Source organism: Pomacea canaliculata, linkage group LG4 (assembly GCF_003073045.1).
Source record: "Pomacea canaliculata isolate SZHN2017 linkage group LG4, ASM307304v1, whole genome shotgun sequence".
Lineage (NCBI taxonomy): Eukaryota > Metazoa > Mollusca > Gastropoda > Architaenioglossa > Ampullariidae > Pomacea > Pomacea canaliculata.
This window is the reverse complement of record NC_037593.1, coordinates 33,759,281-33,784,966: the sequence shown is the minus strand read 5'-3', so window position 1 is coordinate 33,784,966 and position 25,686 is coordinate 33,759,281. Positions and strand designations below refer to the sequence as shown.

Sequence of the window (25,686 nt, the reverse complement as noted above, 5' to 3'; positions counted from 1 at the left end):
CTACTGATAATACTGCTGATAATACTACTGATAATACTACTTATAATACTACTTATAATACTACTGATAATACTACTGATAATACTACTTATAATACTACTTATAATACTACTTATAATACTACTGATAATACTACTTATAATACTACTTATAATACTACTTATAATACTACTGATAATACTACTTATAATACTACTTATAATACTACTGATAATACTACTTATAATACTACTGATAATACTACTTATAATACTACTTATAATACTACTTATAATACTACTGATAATACTACTGATAATACTTGATAATACTACTGATAATACTACTGATAATACTACTTATAATACTACTTATAATACTACTGATGATACTACTGATAATACTACTTATAATACTACTTATAATACTACTTATAATACTACTTATATATACTACTGATAATACTACTGATAATACTACTGATAATACTACTATATAATACTACTTATAATACTACTGATAATACTACTGATAATACTACTGATGATATACTACTTATAATACTACTTATAATACTACTGATAATACTACTGATAATACTGATAATACTACTGATAATACTACTTATATACTACTTATAATACTACTGATAATACTACTGATAATACTACTGACTGATAATACTACTTATATACTACTTATAATACTACTGATAATACTACTTATATACTACTGATATAATACTACTGATAATACTACTGATAATACTACTGATAATACTACTTATAATACTACTTATAATACTACTTATAATACTACTGATAATACTACTTATAATACTACTTATAATACTACTTATAATACTACTGATAATACTGCTGATAATACTACTGATAATACTACTTATAATACTACTTATAATACTACTGATAATACTACTTATAATACTACTTATAATACTACTGATAATACTACTTATAATACTACTTATACTACTGATAATACTACTGATAATACTACTATAATACTACTTATAATACTACTTATAATACTACTGATAATACTATACTGATAATACTACTTATAATACTACTTATAATACTACTGATAATACTACTTATAATACTACTGATAATACTACTTATAATACTACTGATAATACTACTGATAATACTACTTATAATACTACTTATAATACTACTGATAATACTACTGATAATACTACTTATAATACTACTTATAATACTACTTATAATACTACTTATAATACTACTGATAATACTACTGATAATACTACTGATAATACTACTTATAATACTACTTTACTACTGATAATACTACTTATAATACTACTGATAATACTACTTATAATACTACTTATAATACTACTACTACTATAATATACTTATACTACTTATAATACTACTTATAATACTGATAATACTACTATAATACTACTTATACTAATAATACTACTGATAATACTACTACTTATATACTACTGATAATACTACTGATAATACTATATACTTATAATACTATAATACTACTTATAATACTACTGATAATACTATATACCTGATAATACTACTGATAATACTACTTATAATACTACTTATAATACTACTTATAATACTACTATAAATACTACTTATAATACTACTCTAATAATACTACTATAATACTACTTATAATACTACTTATAATACTACTTATAATACTACTTATAATACTACTACTAATACTACTTATAATACTACTTATAATACTACTTATAATACTACTTATAATACTACTTAAAACTACTATAATACTACTACTACTATAATACTACTATAATACTATTATAATACTACTTATAATACTACTTATAATACTACTTATAATACTACTTATAATACTACTATAATACTACTTATAATACTATATAATACTACTTATAATACTACTTATAATACTACTGATAAACTACTTATAATACTACTTATAATACTACTTATAATACTACTATATACTATAATACTACTTATAATACTACTGATAATACTACTGATAATACTACTTATAATACTACTTATAATACTACTGATAATACTACTTATAAACTACTACTATAATACTACTGATAATACTACTTATAATACTACTTATAATACTACTGATAATACTACTTATAATACTACTTATAATACTACTTATAATACTACTACTAATAATACTTATAATACTACTTATAATACTACTTATAATACTACTTATAATACTACTTATAATACTACTTATAACACTACTTATAATACTACTTATAATACTACTTATAATACTACTTATAATACTACTTAAAACACTACTAATAACACTACTTATAATACTACTTATAATACTACTTATAATACTACTTATAATACTACTTATAATACTACTTATAATACTACTTAAAACACTACTAATAACACTACTAATAACACTACTATAATACTACTTATAATACTACTTATAATACTACTTATAATACTACTTATAATACTACTTATAATACTACTTAAAACACTACTAATAACACTACTTATAATACTACTTATAATACTACTTATAATACTACTTATAATACTACTTAAAACACTACTAATAACACTACTAATAACACTACTTATAATACTACTTATAATACTACTTATAATACTACTTATAACAGTACTTATAATACTACTTATAATACTACTTAAAACACTACTAATAACACTACTAATAACACTACTTATAATACTACTTATAATACTACTTATAATACTACTTATAATACTACTTATACTTTTAATTGCTTTTATGAAAATATCTGTTCATTCTTCACACTAGTTCTATTTGTTTTTATGAAAAGTAAGCTTCGCTCATAAGTTTGTGAAAATGTCAGTTTTCGCTTAAATAAAGCATACTACAGGACATTGTAAAGTTTGACAACATAACACAAAATAAACTTCAAGCAAATAATGAACAGCAGTGTTGGATTCAATCAGTATCAAAGTTTTTGCATAATTTTAAAAGGAAACTCTCGGATGAGTGCTTCACACTGAGTCAACTGCCAACATTGTATAAACTATGAGGTGTATAGCTACATGTCATTACATGTCTACTATAAACTATTAGGTGTATAGCTAATATATAGTTCATGACACGTTTACTATAAACTATCAGGTGTATAGCTAATATATAGTTCATGACACGTTTACTATAAACTATCAGGTGTCTAGCTAATATATAGTTCATGACACGTTTACTATAAACTATCAGGTGTATAGCTAATATATAGTTCATGACACGTTTACTATAAACTATCAGGTGTCTAGCTAATATATAGTTCATGACACGTTTACTATAAACTATCAGGTGTATAGCTAATATATAGTTCATGACACGTTTACTATAAACTATCAGGTGTATAGCTAATATATAGTTCATGACACGTTTACTATAAACTATCAGGTGTATAGCTAATATATAGTTCATGACACGTTTACTATAAACTATCAGGTGTATAGCTAATATATAGTTCATGACACGTTTACTATAAACTATCAGGTGTATAGCTAATATATAGTTCATGACACGTTTACTATAAACTATCAGGTGTATAGCTAATATATAGTTCATGACACGTTTACTATAAACTATCAGGTGTCTAGCTAATATATAGTTCATGACACGTTTACTACAAGCTAGGCACAATTAAATGCTGAATTAATTAATTAAACAGACTTTACGTTTGTAAACAAGTTAGTTTATCCAAGCAAACCCAAATGTGAAAGAAGTAATACAACACGTGTATATTATAATCACCAGGCAATATACTCAAAAGTAAACCATTAAAGTACAGTAAGTAGTCTGCACTAGAGTCAGATGCTAGACTATTGCGAAAGATTAATGTACACTGAGCTCACATGGAACCTGTAGTGAACAGTGAACAGTGGACTGGCGGTGTAAGCAGTGAGTACAGGAGACAACTGTGTTAGTCTGACTTTATCTTCATCTCCGAGAACGTCACGCGGCCGATGTCAGCCCAAGTCATCAACCTTCTATCAGGGCTGTTGAGGTTAGCCTTGCTGCTACAGTCTTCCGTGTACCACCAGGGGCCCTTAGTGGATGTCACACAGCCGTCCTCGTTGAAGTCATAGGTATAAAAGGCGCTAAACTTAATGATTCCATCTCCTGTAAACACACAAACACACACTTGTATACTAGTAGACACACAAAGTCCTAAGCACAAATATATCATCACTACAACACATCTATACAAACTTTTGTTATTAAATGTGTTATTTCCGTGTTGTTCATCATAACAAAGCCAAACACCACGCAACACAAATACAAACAGAGTTTTTTTTAAATTCCTAATGATGTTTCTCCCAGCATATCATCAACAACATAAGAGTGAAGATAACAGTTGTTAAACAGAAGAATGTCTCAGCTAAAATATGTACAAATGAAAGAGTATAACTAACTCTCCCCTGTGGGACCCCGGGGTATGCTTGCCTAGCAAGTATTGTAAGAATAGGGTCCCTGCCATCCAGCCAGGCATGTCGTAAGAGGCGACTAAGGTGGACACCTCACCTAGAGGTAAAATAGGTTGTGGTAGGGCTAACAACCCCACCATGTAAAAAAAGTATGTTACAGAAACTAAAACCAGAGAACTCGTCACAGATGGCGGAGGTAATGAAGCACACCAGGAGACTGGACTAATGACGGACGACAGCCAAACCCGACAGTGGATTTACTGAAGCCGAGGCAAAAGTTGAGGGTGGGGTGCTGGAACGTGCAGACCTTGTACCAGACTGGCAGGATGCTCCAACTAGTCAAGGAGTTTGACAACTACAACTTGGACATCCTGGGAGTCAGTGAGGTCAGATGGACCGGCACGGGAAAGAGGAGACTAGCGTCAGGACATACCATCTTGTTCTCAGGAAGATCAGACGCTCAGCACTCTGAAGGAGTAGCTCTACTCCTCAACAGAAAAACTGAAAAGGCACTGCTGGAATGGAAGCCTTACGGACCCAGGCTTTTGAGAGCAAGATTCCATTCAAAGTACACCAAGCTGACAGTGCTAGCCTGCTATGCACCAACAGAAGTCTCCGAGGCAGAAGACAAGGATGCTTTTTACGATCAGCTCCAGGCAGCCTCAGAAAGCGTTCCAGCCCACGACATGTTGCTCATCATCGGCGATCTCAATGCCAAGGTGGGAAGTGACAACACCTGCAGGGAGCATGTCATGGGCAAGCATGGAATTGGAACCATCAATGACAACGGAGAGAGACTGGCAGACTTTTGTGAAGAAAACAACCTACTGATTGGAGGCACACTCTTCCACCTCAAAGACATCCACAAGTCAACGTGGACATCACTTGTTGTCGCACCGCCACCTATACATGCAGGAAAAACAAATATCTTCTCAGAAACAGCTGGAAACCTTGGCTTGAAGGTCAGCACACAAAAAACTAACAGAATGAGAGTGAACGCCAGAGTCCAAGACAGCATCAAACTAAATGGAGAAGAGATTGAGGAAGATGACAGTTTCTCCTATCTTGGGTCCAAAATGTCAAACACCGGGGATGCGGAGGTGGAGATTCGAGCCCGACTGTTGAAAGCCAGCCAGGCCTTCGCCTCACTCAGGAGCACATGGAAGGCAAACATCAGCCAGAAGATCAAGCTGAGAATCTTCAAGTCAAATGTGATCAGCACCCTCCTTTAAGGATCACAATCATGGAAGATGATCAAAACCATCTGTAACAGACTTGATGTCTTCCAAAACAGATGCCTCAGGCGCATACTTAACATCTTTTGGACAAATAAAATCACCAACGAAGAACTCCACCAAAGAAGTGAAACCGAGTCCATCACCAACGCAGGTTCAACGAAGGCGTTGGCGATGGACTCCAGACGGCCGAAGTAAACGAGACCGCCCAAAGGAAAGTTGGAGAAGAACAGTGGAAAGGGAGATGAAAGGAAAGGGCTGGACATGGGGTCACCTGGAGCGGGTTTCCGCCGATCGACATCGGTTGAGGCCTTATGTGCAACCTGATGCACGAAGAGGAATAGAGATTTAGATAATATCTCTAAAATGACTGTAAAGTTTACAATAGGATATAAAAAGTTCATCTTAACCTTTAGAATGAAAGTAAACAAGAAAGTATAGAGAGGAAAGTATAGAAGTAGACATGTTGATCTTAAGGTCACGGAGAATGTAGTAAGGTCATTTCCTTCCCAGCATTACCCTCGGGTGGACTACTGCAAACATCGTCCCTTCCTGTTCGTAGTTCACTATGCTTGTCTTCGTGTCAACAGCTGTCTGTAGGAATCAGCAAGAGAACAGCAAAGTGTGGTGTCTGTTCTGTTTACCGACAACAACAAGATCCATAGAGTGAGGCTCGGCATGGGCCCTGACGATTGTCTTCAGATTATTAGCTTATCTGTTTCTCTTCATGTTTCATTTTAATTGCTTATATTCCTGGACCGGATGTTTATTGCCACATGTGACAAATGTACAAAGACATCAACAAATAATGGATTTCAAACCAGAGTGCACACACTAATCTCGTACTTAGTGTAAGCTACATACAGTGCACACACTAATCTCGTACTTAGTGTAAGCTACATACAGTGCACACACTAATCTCGTACTTAGTGTAAGCTACATACAGTGCACACACTAATCTCGTACTTAGTGTAAGCTACATACAGTGCACACACTAATCTCGTACTTAGTGTAAGCTACATACAGTGCACACACCAAATTCTTACTTAATGTAAGCTACATAGAGTGCACACACTAAATTCTTACTTAATGTAAGCTACATACAGTGCACACACTAATCTCTTATTTAGTGTAAGCTACATAGAGTGCACACACTAATCTCTTAGTGTAAGCTACATAGAGTGCACACACTAATCTCGTACTTAGTGTAAGCTACATACAGTGCACACACTAATCTCTTAGTGTAAGCTACATACAGTGCACACACTAATCTCTTACTTAGTGTAAGCTACATAGAGTGCACACACTAATCTCGTACTTAGTGTAAGCTACATACAGTGCACACACTAATCTCTTACTTAGTGTAAGCTACATACAGTGCACACACTAATCTCTTACTTAGTGTAAGCTACATACAGTGTACACACTAATCTCTTACTTAGTGTAAGCTACATACAGTGCACACACTAATCTCGTACTTAGTGTATACTAAAGGAGAGCGACATACACAACAAAGGTGTTGTTGATGTGACCTGTGTTGTAGCACAGAAGATGTCTGTAGACACGATATAACGACACGTGCTGTCTGCAGCATGACTTTGCTGAATGATGTGATACTAAAGACAAATAATGTGTTTATTGTTTATTGCTATTGCGTAAACAACTTGTAACAACATGCCAAACATTTCTTGGATGTACTTGTACGTGTTCTATTGTTATCTCATGTTAGAGTTTACTAAATCACATGATAAGCCATGATAAGCCACGAAGGTCTTAGGTTGTCACTTCCACACCCGACGTGTGACATCACGTGACAACACGAGCCTCCGTCACCTAACTTGAGGAATGGAGCGACAGATATCAGAATTTCTAATTCCACCGCCACCCAAGTCAAAGGTGAAAGGTCACACTGCCCTGTAGGTCAAAGTGTGAGAAAATTTCTTCCATATGTTAGAACGGGACTGGTGTGGCATTGTGGGGCTGGACAGGTCAAAGGTCATGACTTGGGGAGACAACAAACGACAGGGGACATAATCTCTGCTACAGTGGAGAGGATGCCAGAGACAGGATACATCGTGGTCCTCCTCGTGATAAAGATATTGTTGTAGCTGTCCTTTACCCAACTACTGGCATGTCACTCGCCCATTCTCAGTCCTGTAGTCGCTCAAAACAAATTTCAGGACACAAAAATAAGTTTTCTAAAATGTAAAGCCACACAAATGAAGTTCACAGTAGTGATACAACATTCGCCACCTGCCACGAAACGAGTCTCAAGTCGCACACAGCAGTCGGTACTCCAGGTGATTCCGGTCAACTGAGTGCAGCCTGACTTACTGAAAGTTTTGTCACTTGCCCTAGTATTCCGCTATGTCAACCATGCAGTTTTCTTCATTTTGTTGTAATTTCCTACTTACACTAGTAGATAATGTTTGAGTTTTGTGCTGTTTGTGTGAGTGTGCATGCTGAGTAGATTGCAGTAACAGTTGTTGTAACATTAATGTTTAGTTTGCTAACAGGTCAAGGTTCTAATAGCACTCACTTATTCATGTCTATGTATTTTTATTACCTGAAATGATGTAACTTGTCGTATGTTATCATCATGCAAACTTTAGCACAGTGTCAACAATTAAAGTATCCGATGCTAGGGAGACACATGGGTTAGCTGAAAATCTTTGAACCCGCTTTTGTCAATAAGACGACCAGCGTACTTCCACATTTGTAATACATATAACTCAACTTTACGACGAGAAGAATAACTTTGTATCAAATACGGAGGCTAAACCCTGTACATTAGCAAAAATATCCAATTTGTGAAATCTCAAATTTCCTACTTGACTCATTTCGTCGTGGCGGCTCACATGTCACAATAATTATTAATAATTTGCATGCAGTCAAAGCCTGACAGACTCAAAACGGATTAAAAACAACACAATGACTACAGCCAGGCCTGACGAGAGGGGGGGACAGGGGGGCCTGGTGTACCCGGGCCCGCGGCTGTCAAGGGGGCCCGGCCTTGGTCAGTGGATTTTTTTTCTTCTTCTCCTTTTCTTTTTCTTTTAAAGAAAGGTCTAAGGACAGAACACTCAAGTATTACACATGCAGAAGTTGAGTTTCAAGTCTGTAGAATACAATTTCGGGGTACCGGGGCCTGTCGTGAGAAGTGTAGTCAGCGGGTATCATATTCTCGCAGGACAAGCCAAGAGGTGACGGCCGCTGGACACCAAAGATTTTATCGCGTGTGAACCGCCCTGAAGAACGTTGGTGCCATGAGATTGCTGGCTACAGGTGCCACTACGGGGAAGGGTGGGGTGGAGGAGGGGGCGGGCCCTGCAAGCAAATCGGACTTAACAGTGGAGATCAGGCAGGTATGTTACTGATGTGTGCACTGGCCACTCTGTGAACCGACATGGTGGGGGCCCGCCCCTGGCGCTGCAGCCTGTAAGCGAGAGACATCAAGGCTGCTTTTTTTCGTAGTTACAACCGTATCTCCATCACCATGCAAACAACTACATTAGTCTACATAGTAGATCCTTGATACAATGAGACTATTTTATCCTGTAATACTATCGCAGCCACCAAAATAGAACACATTATTTCAAAACATTTTAAAAACTGCCGTCCCGCAAATATTAGGTTTATAAATTGATCACGGTGGTTCTTTTGCTCTTTGCCGACAAAGCCCCCGGTAAAAAGGAGATACTATCTACCCACCATCCGTCCCCAAAAGCCACCTCGGAATCTTTCTGATTGTGCGCTAGTTGTCTTCAAGGAAGCTGTCATATATGATGCTGTATATTGAGTTTTGCGATGGCTGCGACATTTGCTTTTCGAATTATCACATATATTTGAATGTGTTTTTAAAGGAGCTTCGTGTAACGTATATTTGTTTCACGATGAAGAATGGAAGAAAAGAAAAGTTTACAGATGTGTTATGAGTTATGACATAAGTGTTAGTTTGTCCACGTTTTCATTAAATTTCTCCATGTCTTGAACCCCACAATCAAGGTAGAGGCAAATTATGTTTTAGTTTAGACTTAGAGGCCAGTGACTAAGATGACAGCAACTTCCACCCATGCCGGCCATCGTGGGCCGTAATGCATTGTTGCTGACAACACGACAAAAGGGAAAGGGGGTGGGGGTGTGATAGTTTCTGGAAGACTCCACGGAATGGACTGGGAATTAAATGGTCGGGGTTTGGAGCAATTGGAGGTGTAGACTGACATTTTTATGAGATAGACGAGTCAGCGGTAAAGTCGCCGTGTGTTTGACCATCCCTTTCGATCGGAGTCATTGAACCAAAGAAAGCTTGGACAGTTGGACCTTAGAGATAGCGATAGTCACTTAATTTCACACTCACTCTCCTGCCTGTCGCACGCTGTCTTCTACACTCGAAAAGCCGAGATACGCTGCATTTTGTTATTATGGTAAGTACACTAGTTTTTTATTTATGCTTCTATGATTTTCTGTTTATTGGCAAATAGCATTTGACAAGGCAGGAACATCAGTGTCAATGAGAGTGACTAGCGTCTCAAATTGACTGACAATAATGAAGTTTGTGAGAAAAGCTCATTAAGTTTGTAGCACTCTAGTAGTGTACGAAGTATAATGTCTTTGGGTTGTAGATTTGCATCTATATTCTAGAATGTTCAGCACGGCAGCAATGTAAAAGGTAGAATGCCTTGTGCGAGGGAGGAAATGATGTTCAACAATGTAGCGATGTTCAAAGTAAAATGTCTGCGAAGAAGGGCTAGAATGTTCGAGGGTAGGGAGAAGAAATAGTAGGACTGACAGTGGGATGGCAGCTTTTGTGAATTTGAGAGAGAGCAGTTAGGCCAGACGCTGAGCAAAACTGAATAAAAAACTTCAGTGCGGAATTCAATCTCTGTGTTATTTCTGGTACGACAGCCCCCTCTACGTAGCCATTTGACATGTTGGTTACAAGTTTTTAGTCAGCAGGTAAAATGACAATATTAGTACTGTATAACTTTGTTCTAGGAACTATTACGATTCAGCTAAAATATGCTAAACATTTCTATTTTTATGTCATTTTTACAAAACCTTCTAATCTCCTTGAATATTAAAAGTATTAACACTTACTAGCTAACTAGTCTTTAAAACAGTTGCTTTGTCTTCTAAAACTGAGCAGGTATTTTAACGGCTAGTGACTGATGGCGGTTGAAGTCGACCGAGTTTATGCTTCGTAAAAAGTTGGATAAATTCAAAATGTGTGTGTGTGTGCGCGCGCGGTTTTGCTAAAGGAATAATATAGGAAGGGACTTTCGATAGGTGCTGCGTGTTTGTTATGTAAGTTGATAAAAATGATGACTGATGTGCTCTGCTGTTTGTCGCAGCAAACACTTTTTTAAATGAGGTTATTAACGACACTCGATGAAGACTTGTTTAGGCATTTACTTCTTTGGTTCTTCCTCTTTACACGTAGAAGTATAAATCACTTACATCTAGAACATTTCCTTGCACGTCAGTGAGCTTAGTACAAAAGGGCTATGTGATACCACAGTGTTGGGATAGACAGAAGACAATTAGAAGAGGTACTAACGAGATTACGAGAGAGATACGTCTTAGCCCTAGGCAGTTTTTAAAAGGTGATTATTGTATGACACTACAGTCAAATCTCGCTACTATGCCACCTACCGGGACCGAGCAAAAGTGGCATAGTAGCGAGAGTTCGTAAAAACGGCTTTATTTGCTCAAGTTACTTGTCAGTCCAAAGCTCTCAAGAATCGTCTGCTGGCGCTAGCTGTCTCCTCTCATTCTCCCCCTCACCTCTTCTTCCTCCACCCCTCCCAACCACATCCGCACACCTGCATCCTGTCGCTAGTCGACCCCATCCCGCTCTTCCGCTGTCACCCGCCCACGACCACCACCCCCACATCGCCAGCTCCACCCTCCCTGTGTGCGTGCTAGGTTCCATCCCACTAACTGCGATGTCCACACACTACCATACAGTATAGTAATCGAGCACTGCGTGGAATTTCACAACTTGTGTCTTTTAACAGTCCGTGCCTCCTTTGTTTTTGTTTTTTTTGTGGCAATTGCGCCTGAGTTTGGTGAAAGGAAATGGAGGGGGGAGCGGGGTGGCGTAGCCAGCCTGTGTGTGTGTGCCCTCTGCGATGGACAGTCAACGGCGTAATTAGTTGACGGATATAGAGGTCGTGAACCCCACGTGAGTTTCGGACCTCACGTGCGGCTGAAAGAATGCGACACCTGGTCTAGGGACTGGGGGTGAAGATTTAAGGCGGACAGTAGCGTCGGTCGGGGGGGGGGGGGGGAGAAACGAGTAACAAGAGGAAGTATCGAGCAGCGAGTTGAGGGGGGAGAGAGCCATCCAGCGATCGAGAAGCTGATTGATACAGCGGCGGCTGTTAATTGTGTTAATTGTGAGTGGAGTGTATTGATGACGGACTCGCTGTACCGTGTTTGCTACGGAGCCGCTGCTGTTGCTGTGTTTTGGGGATCGCAACTTCAGTAGAACTGCTGCTGAAGGTTCTCTCGCCGAATCTGCTACTGGGGAGCGGTGGACATCGCCGAGCTGAGAAGTTCCAGAGAAGAAGAACCCGAGCCGACGACTTATTAGGCGGGCAGCATCTCATCACAGCTGGGGAGTGTTGAGCAAGTGGGCTCCACTCTCGTACTTGATAACGACGACGACACACCGACCGCGTGGAGGGCCGTCGCTGTCGTCTTTAAAAAGTCGTGCAGTGGAGTGTCGAGGACACTGACGATTTGATTGTCCGCTGGTGCCGACAACGCAAAGTAAGACTTTTGCCTTTTGGGTTTACCTCCAGAGAGAGAGAGGGGGGGAAGGTCGTACCCCCCATTGTTTATCTCCACCGTCAACGTTAGAGGGAGAATAAGACGGTTTACACGGACTGTGTGTATGTGTTTGATGAACTTTTATGAGTACACGGACATTGCTGGTGGCTAGAAAGGTGCTCGGAGAGACGTATCGTTAGATGTGGATTGAAACGGACATATGTATGAGAACTGTTGTAGCAGCCTGCGCGCTGCCGTAGTGTCGATGTTGAACCAACCTAGGATGTATACTTTCTGATTTAGAACGGATAACAGTGAACTTGTGCTGTATGGTTTAATTTGACCTGCTGGAAATTCTTGTATTACAATTTATGTTTTTTTTTAGTATTTTTTCTTTTTGGTGTATAATAAATAACAGAACGTCTCAATCTGAAGTGATCTCTTGTCGTTCTTCGTAAAGAATGCGCAATGTCCGACTACCGGTCGTGACACTGAATGAAGTGTAGATATTGAGATTCGAATTGTAAACATACATTATATACTGGGAAAATAATTTACGATTACAAGTACAAGGGGCCCGGAGAGGTCGTCTGTCCCGGGGCCCGGGCTGGCTCTCGGCGGCCCTGACTACAGCTCAGTAAACACGATTGTACATAATGAAATTACTCTTTAAACAAGTCTGTCACGACTTCACACTACAGCCCTGAAGAAAACGGTCAGAAGCTCCTAAGAACACACACACAAACACACAAACAAATCCCAGACAAGAAAGAAACCCGCGGAAATGTCTTTTCCTTTCTCTGTTTCCCTGATCACTACACCTGTTGTTTCAAGTTACATCAAGGGAATCGCACGCGATAGGAGGCGCTGTCACCCTCGCACACATGCACACAAAGCCACTCACAAATGTAGTCATCCACTTATTTCTTAAGCAGCCAGACAACCAGCCTGCCAGCTAATGTGCGTCTCACTATTTCTTACTGTTGAGTGGTCACGTACGTACCTGCGTTACCAGAGTAGCCCAAGTTAGGAAGTGAGAAGTAAGGCACACAGCAGAACCTGAAACCCGTGTATTGTGCCCAGTAGCGTCTCCCGTACTCAGCCACCAGCTCCACTCTCAAGTTCCTAAGACCTCCATACTGTGTCAGGTCGTGAATCGCGCGCAGGCCTGAGACAAGACAAGGCAATGACCTCATGTCAACAGACAAGTCCAGCAGTGAAATATTTGTGTTGATCTTGCTCAAGTTCTCATGAACACAGAAGTGTCGCTGGTCATTACCTGTCCTATGATGTTATAAACATGTTGACATTATTGCTAGACTTCAGATGACTAAAAGGTAAATCACAAACTGAGTTTTCAGCTCTGTTGTTATTACTACCAATAATAAAGTGTATTCTCCATGTAAGTTCGAGGTCCATGCGCTGTATACAAACAATAACAAATGTACAGTCATCCATACAGAAACATTAGGATAAACATCAGAAAGCTTACATCAACATAAACTGTACAACAGATAACACCAGCACTGGAGGAAGAATTAATTAGTGGGTAGAGCTGTACTCCTGATTACAAAATATATTTCTGAAAGAGATAAGGTTTTAGGAAGTATTTGAAGGCTTCAGATGTAGGCACAAGGCGAGGAGAGGGAGGACATGTCAAGTAGTCTGGTCTGAGTAGGAAACTGAGAGTTTGCCGGTCTAGTGTAGGACACAGAGAAGACAGCAACACAGACTAGGTGGTAAGGTGTCAGTACACACACAGACTAGGTGGTAATGTGTCAGTACACACACACTAGGGTGGTAAGGTGTCAACACACAGACACACACACAGACTAGGGTGGTAAGGTGTCAGTACACTAAGCTAAGGTGACCAGACGTCCCGCTTTTGACCTCTTGTCCCGCCTGCTCATCGGGCGGGACGCCCAATGTCCCGCTTTCTGGCTTTCTGGCAAGTCCATCAAATGCCCCGGTTGTCTTTAAAAATCACTTTTTTCGGCGTTCTTTGACGGTGACGACACCATCATCGGCACGTGTCCCGCTTTCGCCCCCGAAACGTCTGGTCACCTTAACTAAACCGTCCTTTGTCTGTTCCCACATGGTTACGCAAACGTAGTCTCAACCTTTATTTGTCCCCCTCCTCCACCCGTGGGACCAGACTTCCTAGTCTTGTTAAGTGTGTGTGTCCACGTGTCGAGGGTAACTGTGTGTGGGTGTGAGCGCGCGCGTGTGCGTGCGTAAGTACGCTGCGACGGTTTGTGTGTGAAGGTGGGTACGCACGCATACATCCCCCCTCCCGCACTGTCTGGTCATGACCTTCCTAAGTTGGTCACGCCGCTTCGTAACTCAGGTGTAACAAAGGGTCAATGGCTACCGGCGAGACAGTTCAAGGCCGGCCATTACGTACGCAGCAGGCGTGGGAAGGGACTAAGCATAACTTGTTTTCGGTAATATGTTGTTTGTGTTGCCAAAGGACTTCTGCGGGCCGCAGAGAACCACTTGGCCGCTATTTGCCCACCCCTGCAGTATATCCTATAAACAACAACAAACCACATGATGTGTCGCAGGGATGTATTTCCTCGCAACCTTCGTGTTTCTTTCTATTTGAGACTTTGGCAACTGAGACACTACAGGATCATCAGCCATCCATTCATTCCATGACTAGCATCATCATTATCACAGCAAACAAAGCATGCTAAGGAAACACTACACAAAATAGTGAGCAATAAGCATCGTAGGACAAAAATATAATAGAACGACAGAAACAGCAACCTGTGTATTGACCAGAATACATCACACAAACAACACAATAAAACACAATACTGACTACAGCCTGACTTTGAATGTCAAACAAATGTTGAGGTTACAGTTATGCAGGAGGAGGGATAATGCCAGAGAATGCAAGAGATATGTCAACATCTTACCCAGCCAGAAGTCTCCAGAGAGATCACCAAAACCGTTGTCATATTCTGTCCTGCTCCGGTTGAAGTCAACTGTGAAGTCACGACGTCTCTGGATGACCTGCACATGACACAAGTTCACAGGTCGTTACTATGGTAACAAAGCGCAGCATGTCGACAGGATTCAGCACTAATTACAGTTTAATGAGTTGACAAAGGATAAGTGATAATTGATAAAATATAACAGCTTGTGACTTTATTAGCTGTGATCATGATTATAATGTCAACACTTGACGGTTACAATACACTATGTGAACATGGTGTAGTAGTATATAGTGTAGTATATAGTGTAGTATATAGTGTAGTATACAGTGTGGTATATAGTGTAGTATACAGTGGAGTAGAAAGTGTAGTATATAGTGTAGTATATAGTGAAGTATACAGTGTAGTATATAGTGTAGTATAAAGTGTAGAATATAGAGTAGTATATAGTGTAGTATATAGTGGAGTAGAAAGTGTAGTATATAGTGTAGTATACAGTGTAGTATACAGTGTGGTATATGGTGTAGTATACAGTGTAGTATGTAGTGTAGTATACAGTGTAGTATATAGTGTAGTATACAGTGTAGTATATAGTGTAGTATGTAGTGTAGTATACAGTGTAGTATATAGTGTAGTATACAGTGTAGTATATAGTGTAGTATACAGTGTAGTATATAGTGAGTGTAGTATATAGTGTAGTATATAGTGTAATGTATAGTGTACCATATAGTGACAGTCATGTGAACACAATGTACACTTTCCTGGCTGTAAATGTGTGACATCAAGTCGCTGTGATCAATTACATGGCAACATAATAAACATTACAAAAAGCATTTTTTCAACTCCTTATCAAACCTACAGTCGCTGATCATGAAGCAGGAATGGATGCAAGGGGTTAAAGGATGCGACTACAAACAACCGACACACACACACCAACACACTAAATGTCGGCCTGTCTACAACCACCCTCAACACACGGAGTCTACCAGCGACATAGACAAACTGTTGGAAACAGAAGGTGGACAAGCATCCTCTCCTGCTTCGTGTTGTAAATGTCGAGAGATATCAAAGAAAAGTTATTTGTGGATACTATGAGATGTAAGGATATAACCCTGGGTATAAGTGGTGTCGCACTTTTGTGAGCAGGATACAGTGTGTAGGAGAGATGCTACCTGAGTCACACACACTGACAAACACGACCACACGTACCAGCCAGCCGCCGCCCGCAGTGTCCATGTCACACCACACTGTGACAGCTCCCTTGTAGAATTCTCCTATTAGCTGAATGGTGTAGACACCACTCTTTGCTCCTTTCTCCTGCCAGTCTCGACAAGACCCTATTTGTACACAAACAAATCATTCCGCTCGTAAGTGATTGTTACAAAGGGCGAAGTGGAACTTCCTACAGTGACAGAAACAATGGAGGACAAGTAGGGCAATAACCATGACAACTTCAATAGTTAATAAGACAACAGTCAAGGAAAAGACTCAGTCCCTCAGGCAAACTGTTTATATGTGCATGCATTACACAGTTCACACAGCACTGATACAAGACAGTCACACTTGCTGACCGCCGGTAACACTAGCCATCCCATAATTCTAGCTCTGTGTCTACGAGTATCTGACTGCCACGTGTACATATTTTATTCCTCCTCCTTAATGTCACTTCTGCCTCCTCATCTTCATAGCCACTTCCTCCTCTAACCTTTACAATCAGTTTAGTTATAAAGTAATAAAGTGACAGTTAGTAACGACTTTCACTAGAGTAGACAACAAAGATATGTGGTAGTGGCAGCTGTGATGTTCTTCATCGACACATTCCCCTCTGTGGTGGTCTAGCGCTTTAACCTTTAACCCAGTGTATCTGAGGTTCATTGCCATCTTACAATTATTAGAAAGGAAGAAAACCGTTAGCTCGTGGACATGAATAAACACTGAATGCTAAACTTGTTAAATCCCAAATATTATGTAAAAATTAAGATGACAGTTGTTTGATGAAAATAATTACTGTAAACAACTTACTAGAGTATCTTTACTGTAAGAAACAGACAAACTGACGGTAGACAACATGTGTAGACAACCTGAGTACTACTCATCCTTCTACTGCTTCTCACTTACTTGCAACAACACACTTCTTCTGTGCTTCATTGAAGGCAAAATGGCATACACATCTGCCTTTGAAACAATCGCTGTATGGGTCAGGGCAATCAACCCTGCTGTCACACACTAAGTTGTGCCATGTACGGTGTGAGGCAAAAGTGGACTTGCAGGATCTCTGGTAGTGGGTCCAGCCTTTGCTCCGCTTAGGAGACCAGTTTGAGGGAGAGTCATGAGCTGTGACATTATGAAGCCGACACAGACCTCCACTGGCTGGCACAGAAGGTAGAGAGAGAGACATAAGTGAACATGATGCAAAACATTTTGAACACAGAAGAGTGAAAGCAAGTTATGTGAACATTTCACTAAAGGTTATTCTGTTACTTAAAGGTTTTCAGCAAAAGGCGCGGTACGTAGTTGTTTATTTGTGATTGTTTACTGTTGTCTTGCTAGCAGCATGCCTGTCACACACTAGTTGTACAATAATTATAAAGTGGAATGTTTTCTCCATTCCTGCTGTGCTCCCCCAGTGTTGTCAGTCCATGGTCCTGATGCTAGAGTCCTGGATGTCTTGTTGTCAGTGTCAGAGCTGCAGGGCGAGCTGAGGAGGTCTGGCACTTATCTATCATTAGCGATGACAAGACATCTTCCACAGATGACAGTGAAGTTTCCTAGATAGCTTTCTCTTGATATATATGAGATCAGTGTGACAAGATAATCACTATCCAAGTTCTAAATATTTCTAGATCGTTGTACTTCAGCTAAAGACTTTAAAATAGTCACGATACTTGTTTGTTGTTTACCTAAACCACTTGTCATTCAATGTTCATGCAACAACAACTGTATGCAATTAGTACCAGATAGATAGACAAAAGTTAGCTGCAAGGTGGCTTAAGTAACAATAAATAATAAGGCTATATCACGACAAGGCAGCCAGCCCTGTAAACAGATGCCAAGTGCAGAGAAAGAACAGCGTGCCCGAGACGAGAAATGAACTCCGGGCAGCCAACCTTCACTGTATTGGTGACAGGCGCTAACCGTTGCACCACCGAACCGCTGACAGAAGAAGGAGACACAGACAGCAAAGGAAGACAATGATGAAGACGACTGATGACTCATAAAAACAAATGAAGGAAAGGCAAGGAAAACTCAGAGAACAAGAACTGAGAGTGTCGGTATTCAGCGGAGGATGACGACGAGGGAAGAAGCAATAAACGGAAAAAGTGGAGAAAGGAGCGGTTGACAAAGGACAAGCATGATGTGGACTGTGTCAGTATTGCTCAAGGTGAGGTGTGTCTTCAGTGCCAAGTGAACAGATTCCATGATGGACAGGTGCGGAGGTAGAATAGAAGAGTTGTATTGTGTAGCTGCTCACGAAGTAATAAGATCATTGGTGGACGATTCAGTGATTCCTTTACACTTTCTTCCTACAGAAACTAACACTATCAAAGTTAAATTAGCACATTAGCAATGTTATAATCATGTAATTTTCACTCACTTTGTTGTATCCTAACTAAATGTATTAATCACCTTTTGTATTCAAAATGTTTGTAGATTATGGCGCGTGGAAGTTTGCTGTGAAATGTGTTTGTAGTCTTTATGTAGGCGACTACAGATGGTAGAAATATACAGACAACATATTTCAACAGTGTTGCCATTGTTTACGGGTTTCCGTTGATTTTGTTGACAAAGCGTGCTATTAATAGAACACAGCGCAGGACACGTGACGCAGACTTTAGCAGTTGTAGAGTGCACAGTCACCTGCCATCTCTAACATCATGTTAGTATACCAATGTTTCAAGCTTTTCCCATACAGACCTTTGAAGTCAAAGGTGAGGCAACGCTTGTCAGTCTGGCACCTGTCCTTGCAGGCTTCCACAGTGAGTCCATCCGGGCTACCAATGAGGTTTGCACGTAGAGCGCTGTCAGGATAGTCTGTGAAGCTGTCCTGCATGTCGTCTGGTCTACAAGCTAATGTAAACAACTGTGGTCAGCAACTATTTACAGACTGATTAAGTTGAAGTCAATTGTTCTACATTTACACGCATTTCCTACAACATCCATAATCAAGTGAATACATTTCTAATTTGTTTTCGGCCCACGTGTTGTCTTTCATCCTTTCTTCCTTTTATTCAGTCTATCTAAATGCGGCTATGTTGTTTTACAATTTATTCCTTTAAGAATGCGAAAATCATAGAAAAGCTCTTCCGTCCCTGACTGTAACAAGCCGACAACAAAGTGGAGTTTGTTGCTGTCAATCACACCACAGAACCATTGTCTACTCACTGCTAGTACACGTGTCCTGTGTGGTGTAGAAATACCCGGGTTCACACCTACAGACACGTTTGTAGCACTCGGCGTGGTGCACATCGCAGTCGTCGTCAGTCGTGCAGCTTGCGTTGTGCCACTTTCTTCAGCTCGCCTACAAGACAGTCACACTTGCTGACCGCCGGTAAACACTAGCCATCCCTAATTCTAGCTCTATGTCTACGAGTATCTGACTGCCACGTGTACATATCTTATTCCTCCTCCTTAATATCACTTCTGCCTCCTCATCTTCATAGCCACTTCCTCCTCTAACCTTTACAATCAGTTTTGTTATAAAGTAATAAAGTGACAGTAACGACTTTCACTAGAGTAGACAACAAAGATATGTGGTAGTGGCAGCTGTGATGTTCTTCATCGACACATTCCCCTCTGTGGTGGTCTAGTGCTTTAACCCTTAAAGTGATTAACCCAATGTATCTGAGGTTAACTGCCATCTTACAATTATTAGAAAGGAAGAAAACCGTTCGCTCGTGGACATGAATAAACAGTGAATGCTAAACTCTGTAAATCCGAAATATTATGTAAACATTGCGATGACAGTTGTTTGATTAAAATAATTACTGTAAACAACTAACTAGAGTATCTTTACTGTAAGAAACACACAAACTGACGGTAGACAACATGTGTAGACAAGCTGAGTACTACTCATCCTTCTACTGCTTCTCACTTACTTGCAACAACACACTCCTTCTCGGCTTCATTGAACTTGAAGCCTGGACGGCATAAACATCGTCCTGACAAACAATCGCTGTTTGTGTCAGGGCAATCAACTCTGCTGTCACACAATAAGTTGTACCAGGTGTCGTTTGAGGCAAAAGTGGACTTGCAGGATTTCTGGTAGTGGGTCCAGCCTTTGCTCGTCTTAGGAGACCAGTTTGAGGGAGAGTCATGAGCTGTGACATTATGAAGCCGACACAGACCTCCACTGACTGGCACAGAAGGTAGAGAGACAGAGACATAAGTGAACATGATGCAAAACATTTTGAACACAGAAGAGTGAAAGCAAGTTATGTGAACATTTCACTAAAGGTTATTCTGTTACTGAAAGGTTTTCAGCAAAAGGCGCGGTACGTAGTTGTATATTTGTGATTGTTTACTGTTGTCTTGCTAGCAGCATGCCTGTCACACACTAGTTGTACAATAATTATAAAGTGCAATGTTTCCTCCATTCCTGCTGTGCTCCCCAGTGTTGTCCAGTCATGTCCTGATGCTAGAGTCCTGGATGTCTTGTTGTCAGTGTCACAGCTGCAGGGCGAGCTGAGGAGGTCTGGCACTTATCTATCATTAGCGATGACAAGACATCTTCCACAGATGACAGTGTAGTTTCCTAGATAGCATTCTCTTTATAAATGTGAGATAAGTGTGACAAGATAACCACTCTCCAAGTTTTATATATTTCTAGATCGTTGTATTTCAGTTAAAGACTTTAAAATAGTCACGATACTTGTTTGTTGTTTACCTAATCCACTTGTCATTCAATGTTCATGCAACAACAACTGTATGCAAGGAGTGTCAGATAGATAAAGGTTAGTTGCAAGGTGGCTTAAGTAACAATAAATAATAATAATAAATGTGTGATGTGCATAGTTCACACTCCTGCTCCTAAGTAGCCTGGTCTTAGCGATTGACAGAAGAAGGAGACACGGACAGCAAAGGAAGAGAAGGATGAACACGACTGATGACTCATAAAAACAAATGAAGGAAAGACGAGGAGAAATCAGAGAACAAGAACTAAGAATATCGGTAGTCAGCAGAGGAGGTAAGAAGCAATAAACGGAAAAAGTGGAGAAGGAGTGGTTGACAAAGGACAAGCACGATGTGGACTGTGTGAGTATTGCTCAAGGTGAGGTGTGGCTTCAGTGCCAAGTGAACAGATTCCATGATGGACAGGTGCGGAGGTGGAATAGAAGAGTTGTATTGTTTAGCTGCTCACGAAGTAAACAAGATCATTGGTGGACGATTGAGCTATTCTTCCATTTGTTACTTGTATTCAGTCGTAATGAAAGTGGAAGTGTGTAGTAAACACAGGAGTTTATCTCTGTCTATGTGGTGTAGTACATTGACACTCACTGCAGTAGTAACTAGATAGTCGTGGGTTCACTGTGATCCTACCTTTACACTTTCTTCCATGTCACGGATCAGTCCGTGCCTCCTTTGTTTTTCGGCAATCCCGTCTGAGTTTGGTGAAAGGAAGTAGAGGAGGGAGCGGGGTGGCGTAGCCAGCCCTGTGTGTGTGTGTGTTTTGTCCCTCTGCCATGGACAGGCAACTGAGTAATTAGTTGACGGATGTAGAGGTCGTGAACCCCACGTGAGTTTCGGACCTCACGTGCGGCAGGAAGAATGTGAGAAAAAGCATGCATGAGTGAGTGAAATGTTCACCGAATTGGTAAGGTTTGAGAAAAGTATTGAGTCGGGCATCCCCGCACGAGTTGTCAACTAAGACAGACGAATGTAATTTGAGATAAAGAGAGTGCGGAATCAGTATAATTCCTTGCCTAGACAAGGTATGTAAAGTGATGTTTTAATATCTTTGTCTACCTCCATGTGATGTAATAATATGTGGTTGTTGAGATATTAATTAGCCCCATATGAATATTTAAAAGAATATAAGCGTTTCAGGAATTACCGGCGAGGACGAAGTGCCGGAAAGAGGAATTATCGATAAAGACAGATTCTGAAAGCAGTCGCCAAGACGGGTGATACGGGTACATGTGTGAGTACAGACAACGGAATTGGTGCTTGGAGTTCATTGCCAAGGAACGGAGACTATGTGGGGGGACGAGTAAGGAGGACCCGCCGAAACGGATCTCTAACGACCGGAGGGCCTGGGAGCCTGGTATCGTCTACCAGCAAGTGTGTTATTTTTCATGAGATAGTCCAGTGTTGTGTGAGGGTAGTTGTTCGCAGGAGGAACATTCCTAACGCTGAGGATCGAGAGAGAGTATCCTACATCAAGTGGCAGATGACTGGACTGGAAAGAGTAAGCTACACGAGGAGAAGTAAGTGAGGATGTTTACCAAAGGACAAACTAGTTGTGTATTCGCCAGTGACGTCTGCCACCTTCTCAGACAGTCAGTTGAACTATTTTGTTGACAGAAGGAGAGACTTGCGTCTACTTAAAAGAACTTTAGAGAGATTGAAAGTTACTCTTCGTGTGTGTGAAAGTGAAAGACTCTGTGACATTTTTGAATGTATTAACGTGCTTAGAAAAGTTGTAGTTGGATTTTGTTAGCAGTTTAAGAAACTGCAGAAGACCTGCCTGCGAGCGGTCTTGGATTAAGTTAACAGTTTCATTGAGTGTGCTGTGTTCATTGTAGTTGTGTGCGGTGTGTATGTTGGAAGTTTTGTGTGTATATTAAACGGACGTCCTGAACTGAGGTGATCTCGTATTGTTTTCGTATTCTTAAAGAATGCGCACGTCCGACATCAGGTCGTGACATTCCTACAGAAACTAACAACTATCAAAAGTTAATTAGCACATTAGCAATGTTATAATCCATGTAATTTTACTCACTTTGTTGTATCCTCACTAAATGTATTAATCACCTTTTGTATTCAACATGTTTGTAGATTATGGCGCGTGAAGTTTGCTGTGAAAATGTGTTTGTAGTCTTTATGTAGGCGACTACAGATGGTAGAAATATACAGACAACATATTTCAACATTGTTGCCATTGTTTACGGGGTTTCCGTTGATTTTGTTGACAAAGCGTGCTATTAATAGAACACAGCGCAGGACACGTGACGCAGACTTTAGCAGTTGTAGAGTGCACAGTCACCTGCCATCTCTAACATCATGTTAGTATACCAATGTTTCAAGCTTTTCCACATACAGACCTTTGAAATCAAAGGTGAGGCAAGTCTTGTCAGTCAGGCACCTGCCCTTGCAGGCTTCCACAGTGAGTCCATCCTGGCTACCAATGAGGTTTGCACGTAGAGCGCTGTCAGGATAGTCTGTGAAGCTGTCCTGCATGTCGGCTGTGCTGCAAGCTGATGTAAACAACTGTGGTAAGCAACTATTTACACACTGTTTAAGTTGAAGTTAATTGTTCTACATTTACACGCATTTCCAACAACATCCATAATCAAGTGAATACATTGAAAATTTGTTTTCGGCCCACGTGTTGTCTTTCATCATTTCTTCCTTTTATTCAGTCCATCTACATGCGGCTATGTTGTTTTACAATTTATTCCTTTAAGAATGCGAAAATCTTATAAAAGCTCTTCCGTCCCTAACTGTAACAAGCCGACAACAAAGTGGAGTTTGTTGCTGTCAATCACACCACAGAACCATTGTCTACTCACTGTTAGTACACGTGTCCTGTGTGGTGTAGAAGTGCCCGGGTTCACACCGACACTTGCGCTTGTAGCATGCGGCGTGGTGCACATCGCAGTCGTCGTCTGTCGTGCAGCTTGTGTTGTGCCACTTCTTTAGCTCGCCTACAAGACAGTCACACTTGCTGACCGCCGGTAACACTAGCCATCCCATAATTCTAGCTCTATGTCTACCAGTATCTGACTGCCACGTGTACATATCTTATTCCTCCTCCTTAATGTCACTTCTGCCTTCACTTCATAGCCACTTCCTCCTCTAACCTTTACAATCAGTTTTGTTATAAAGTAATAAAGTGACAGTAACGACTTTCACTAGAGTAGACAACAAAGATATGTGGTAGTGGCAGCTGGAATGTTCTTCATCGACACATTCCCCTCTGTGGTGCTCTAGTGTATTAACCCTTAAAGTGATTAACCCAATGTATCTGAGGTTAACTGCCATCTTACAATTATTAGAAAGGAAGAAAACCGTTCGCTCGTGGACATGAATAAACACTGAATGCTAAACTGTGTAAATCCGAAATATTATGTAAACATTGAGATGACAGTTGTTTGATTAAAATAATTACTATAAACAACTTACTAGAGTATCTTTACTGTAAGAAACAGACAAACTGATGGTAGACAACGTGTGGGGACAAGCTGGTACTACTCATCCTTCTACTGCTTCTCATTACTTGCAACAACACACTCCTTCTTTGCTTGATTGAACATGAGCCTGGACGGCATAACATTGTCCTGACAAACAATCGCTGTTTGTGTCAGGGCAATCGATCCTGCTTTTACACAACAAGTTGTACCAGGTTTCGTTTGAGGCAAAAGTGGACTTGCAGGATTTCTGGTAGTGGGTCCAGCCTTCACTCTGCTTAGGAGACCGTTTTGAGGGCAGACTGATGAGCGGTGACATCATGAAGCCGACACAGACCTCCACTGGGCTGGCACAGAAGGTAGAGAGACAGAGACATAGTGAACATTGATGTAAAACATTTTTGAACAAGAAGAGTGAAAGCAAGTTATGTGAACATTTCACTAAAGGTTATTCTGTTACTGAAGATTTTCAGCAAAAGGCGCGGTACGTAGTTGTTTATTTGTGATTGTTTACTGTTGTTCTTGCTAGCAGCATGCCTGTCACACACTAGTTTGACAATAAGTATAAAGTGGAATGTTTTCTCCATTCCTGCTGTGCCTCCCCAGTGTTGTCAGTCCATGGTCCTGATGCTAGAGTCCTGGATGTCTTGTTGTCAGTGTCAGAGCTGCAGGGCGAGCTGAGGAGGTCTGGCACTTATCTATCATTAGCGATGACAAGACATCTTCCACAGATGACAGAGTAGTTTCCTAGATAGCATTCACTTTATAAATATGAGATAAGTGTGACAAGATAACCACTATCCAAGTTCTACATATTTCTAGATCGTTGTATCTGAGCTAAAGACTTTAAAATAGTCACGATACTTGTTTGTTGTTTACATGAATCACTTGTCATTCAATGTTC

At 40.2% G+C, this 25,686-nt stretch overlaps 1 protein-coding gene across 3 annotated transcripts; it reads right to left on the bottom strand.

The window, feature by feature from the left end:
* Positions 1 to 3,563: 3,563 nt before the first annotated feature.
* Positions 3,564 to 25,086, bottom strand: LOC112562933 (fibrinogen-like protein A). Of its 3 annotated transcripts, XM_025236556.1 has the most exons (9): positions 23,697 to 23,830; positions 20,532 to 20,789; positions 19,819 to 19,954; positions 19,351 to 19,503; positions 17,554 to 17,805; positions 16,645 to 16,772; positions 15,418 to 15,514; positions 13,500 to 13,664; positions 3,564 to 4,182 (listed from the first exon to the last, which is right to left on the bottom strand). In XM_025236556.1, the coding sequence occupies exons 4-9, from the start codon at positions 19,484 to 19,486 to the stop codon at positions 3,983 to 3,985; spliced, it is 978 nt and encodes a 325-aa protein (XP_025092341.1). In that variant the 5' UTR covers positions 19,487 to 19,503; positions 19,819 to 19,954; positions 20,532 to 20,789; positions 23,697 to 23,830; the 3' UTR covers positions 3,564 to 3,982. The 3 variants fall into 3 exon arrangements, with proteins under 3 accessions (XP_025092341.1, XP_025092340.1, XP_025092339.1); XM_025236555.1 differs by lacking the exons at positions 19,351 to 19,503; positions 19,819 to 19,954; positions 20,532 to 20,789 and adding exons at positions 24,165 to 24,299; positions 24,872 to 25,086 and having other exon boundaries at positions 23,697 to 23,849; XM_025236554.1 differs by lacking the exons at positions 19,819 to 19,954; positions 20,532 to 20,789; positions 23,697 to 23,830 and adding exons at positions 24,165 to 24,299; positions 24,872 to 25,085.
* Positions 25,087 to 25,686: the final 600 nt, after the last annotated feature.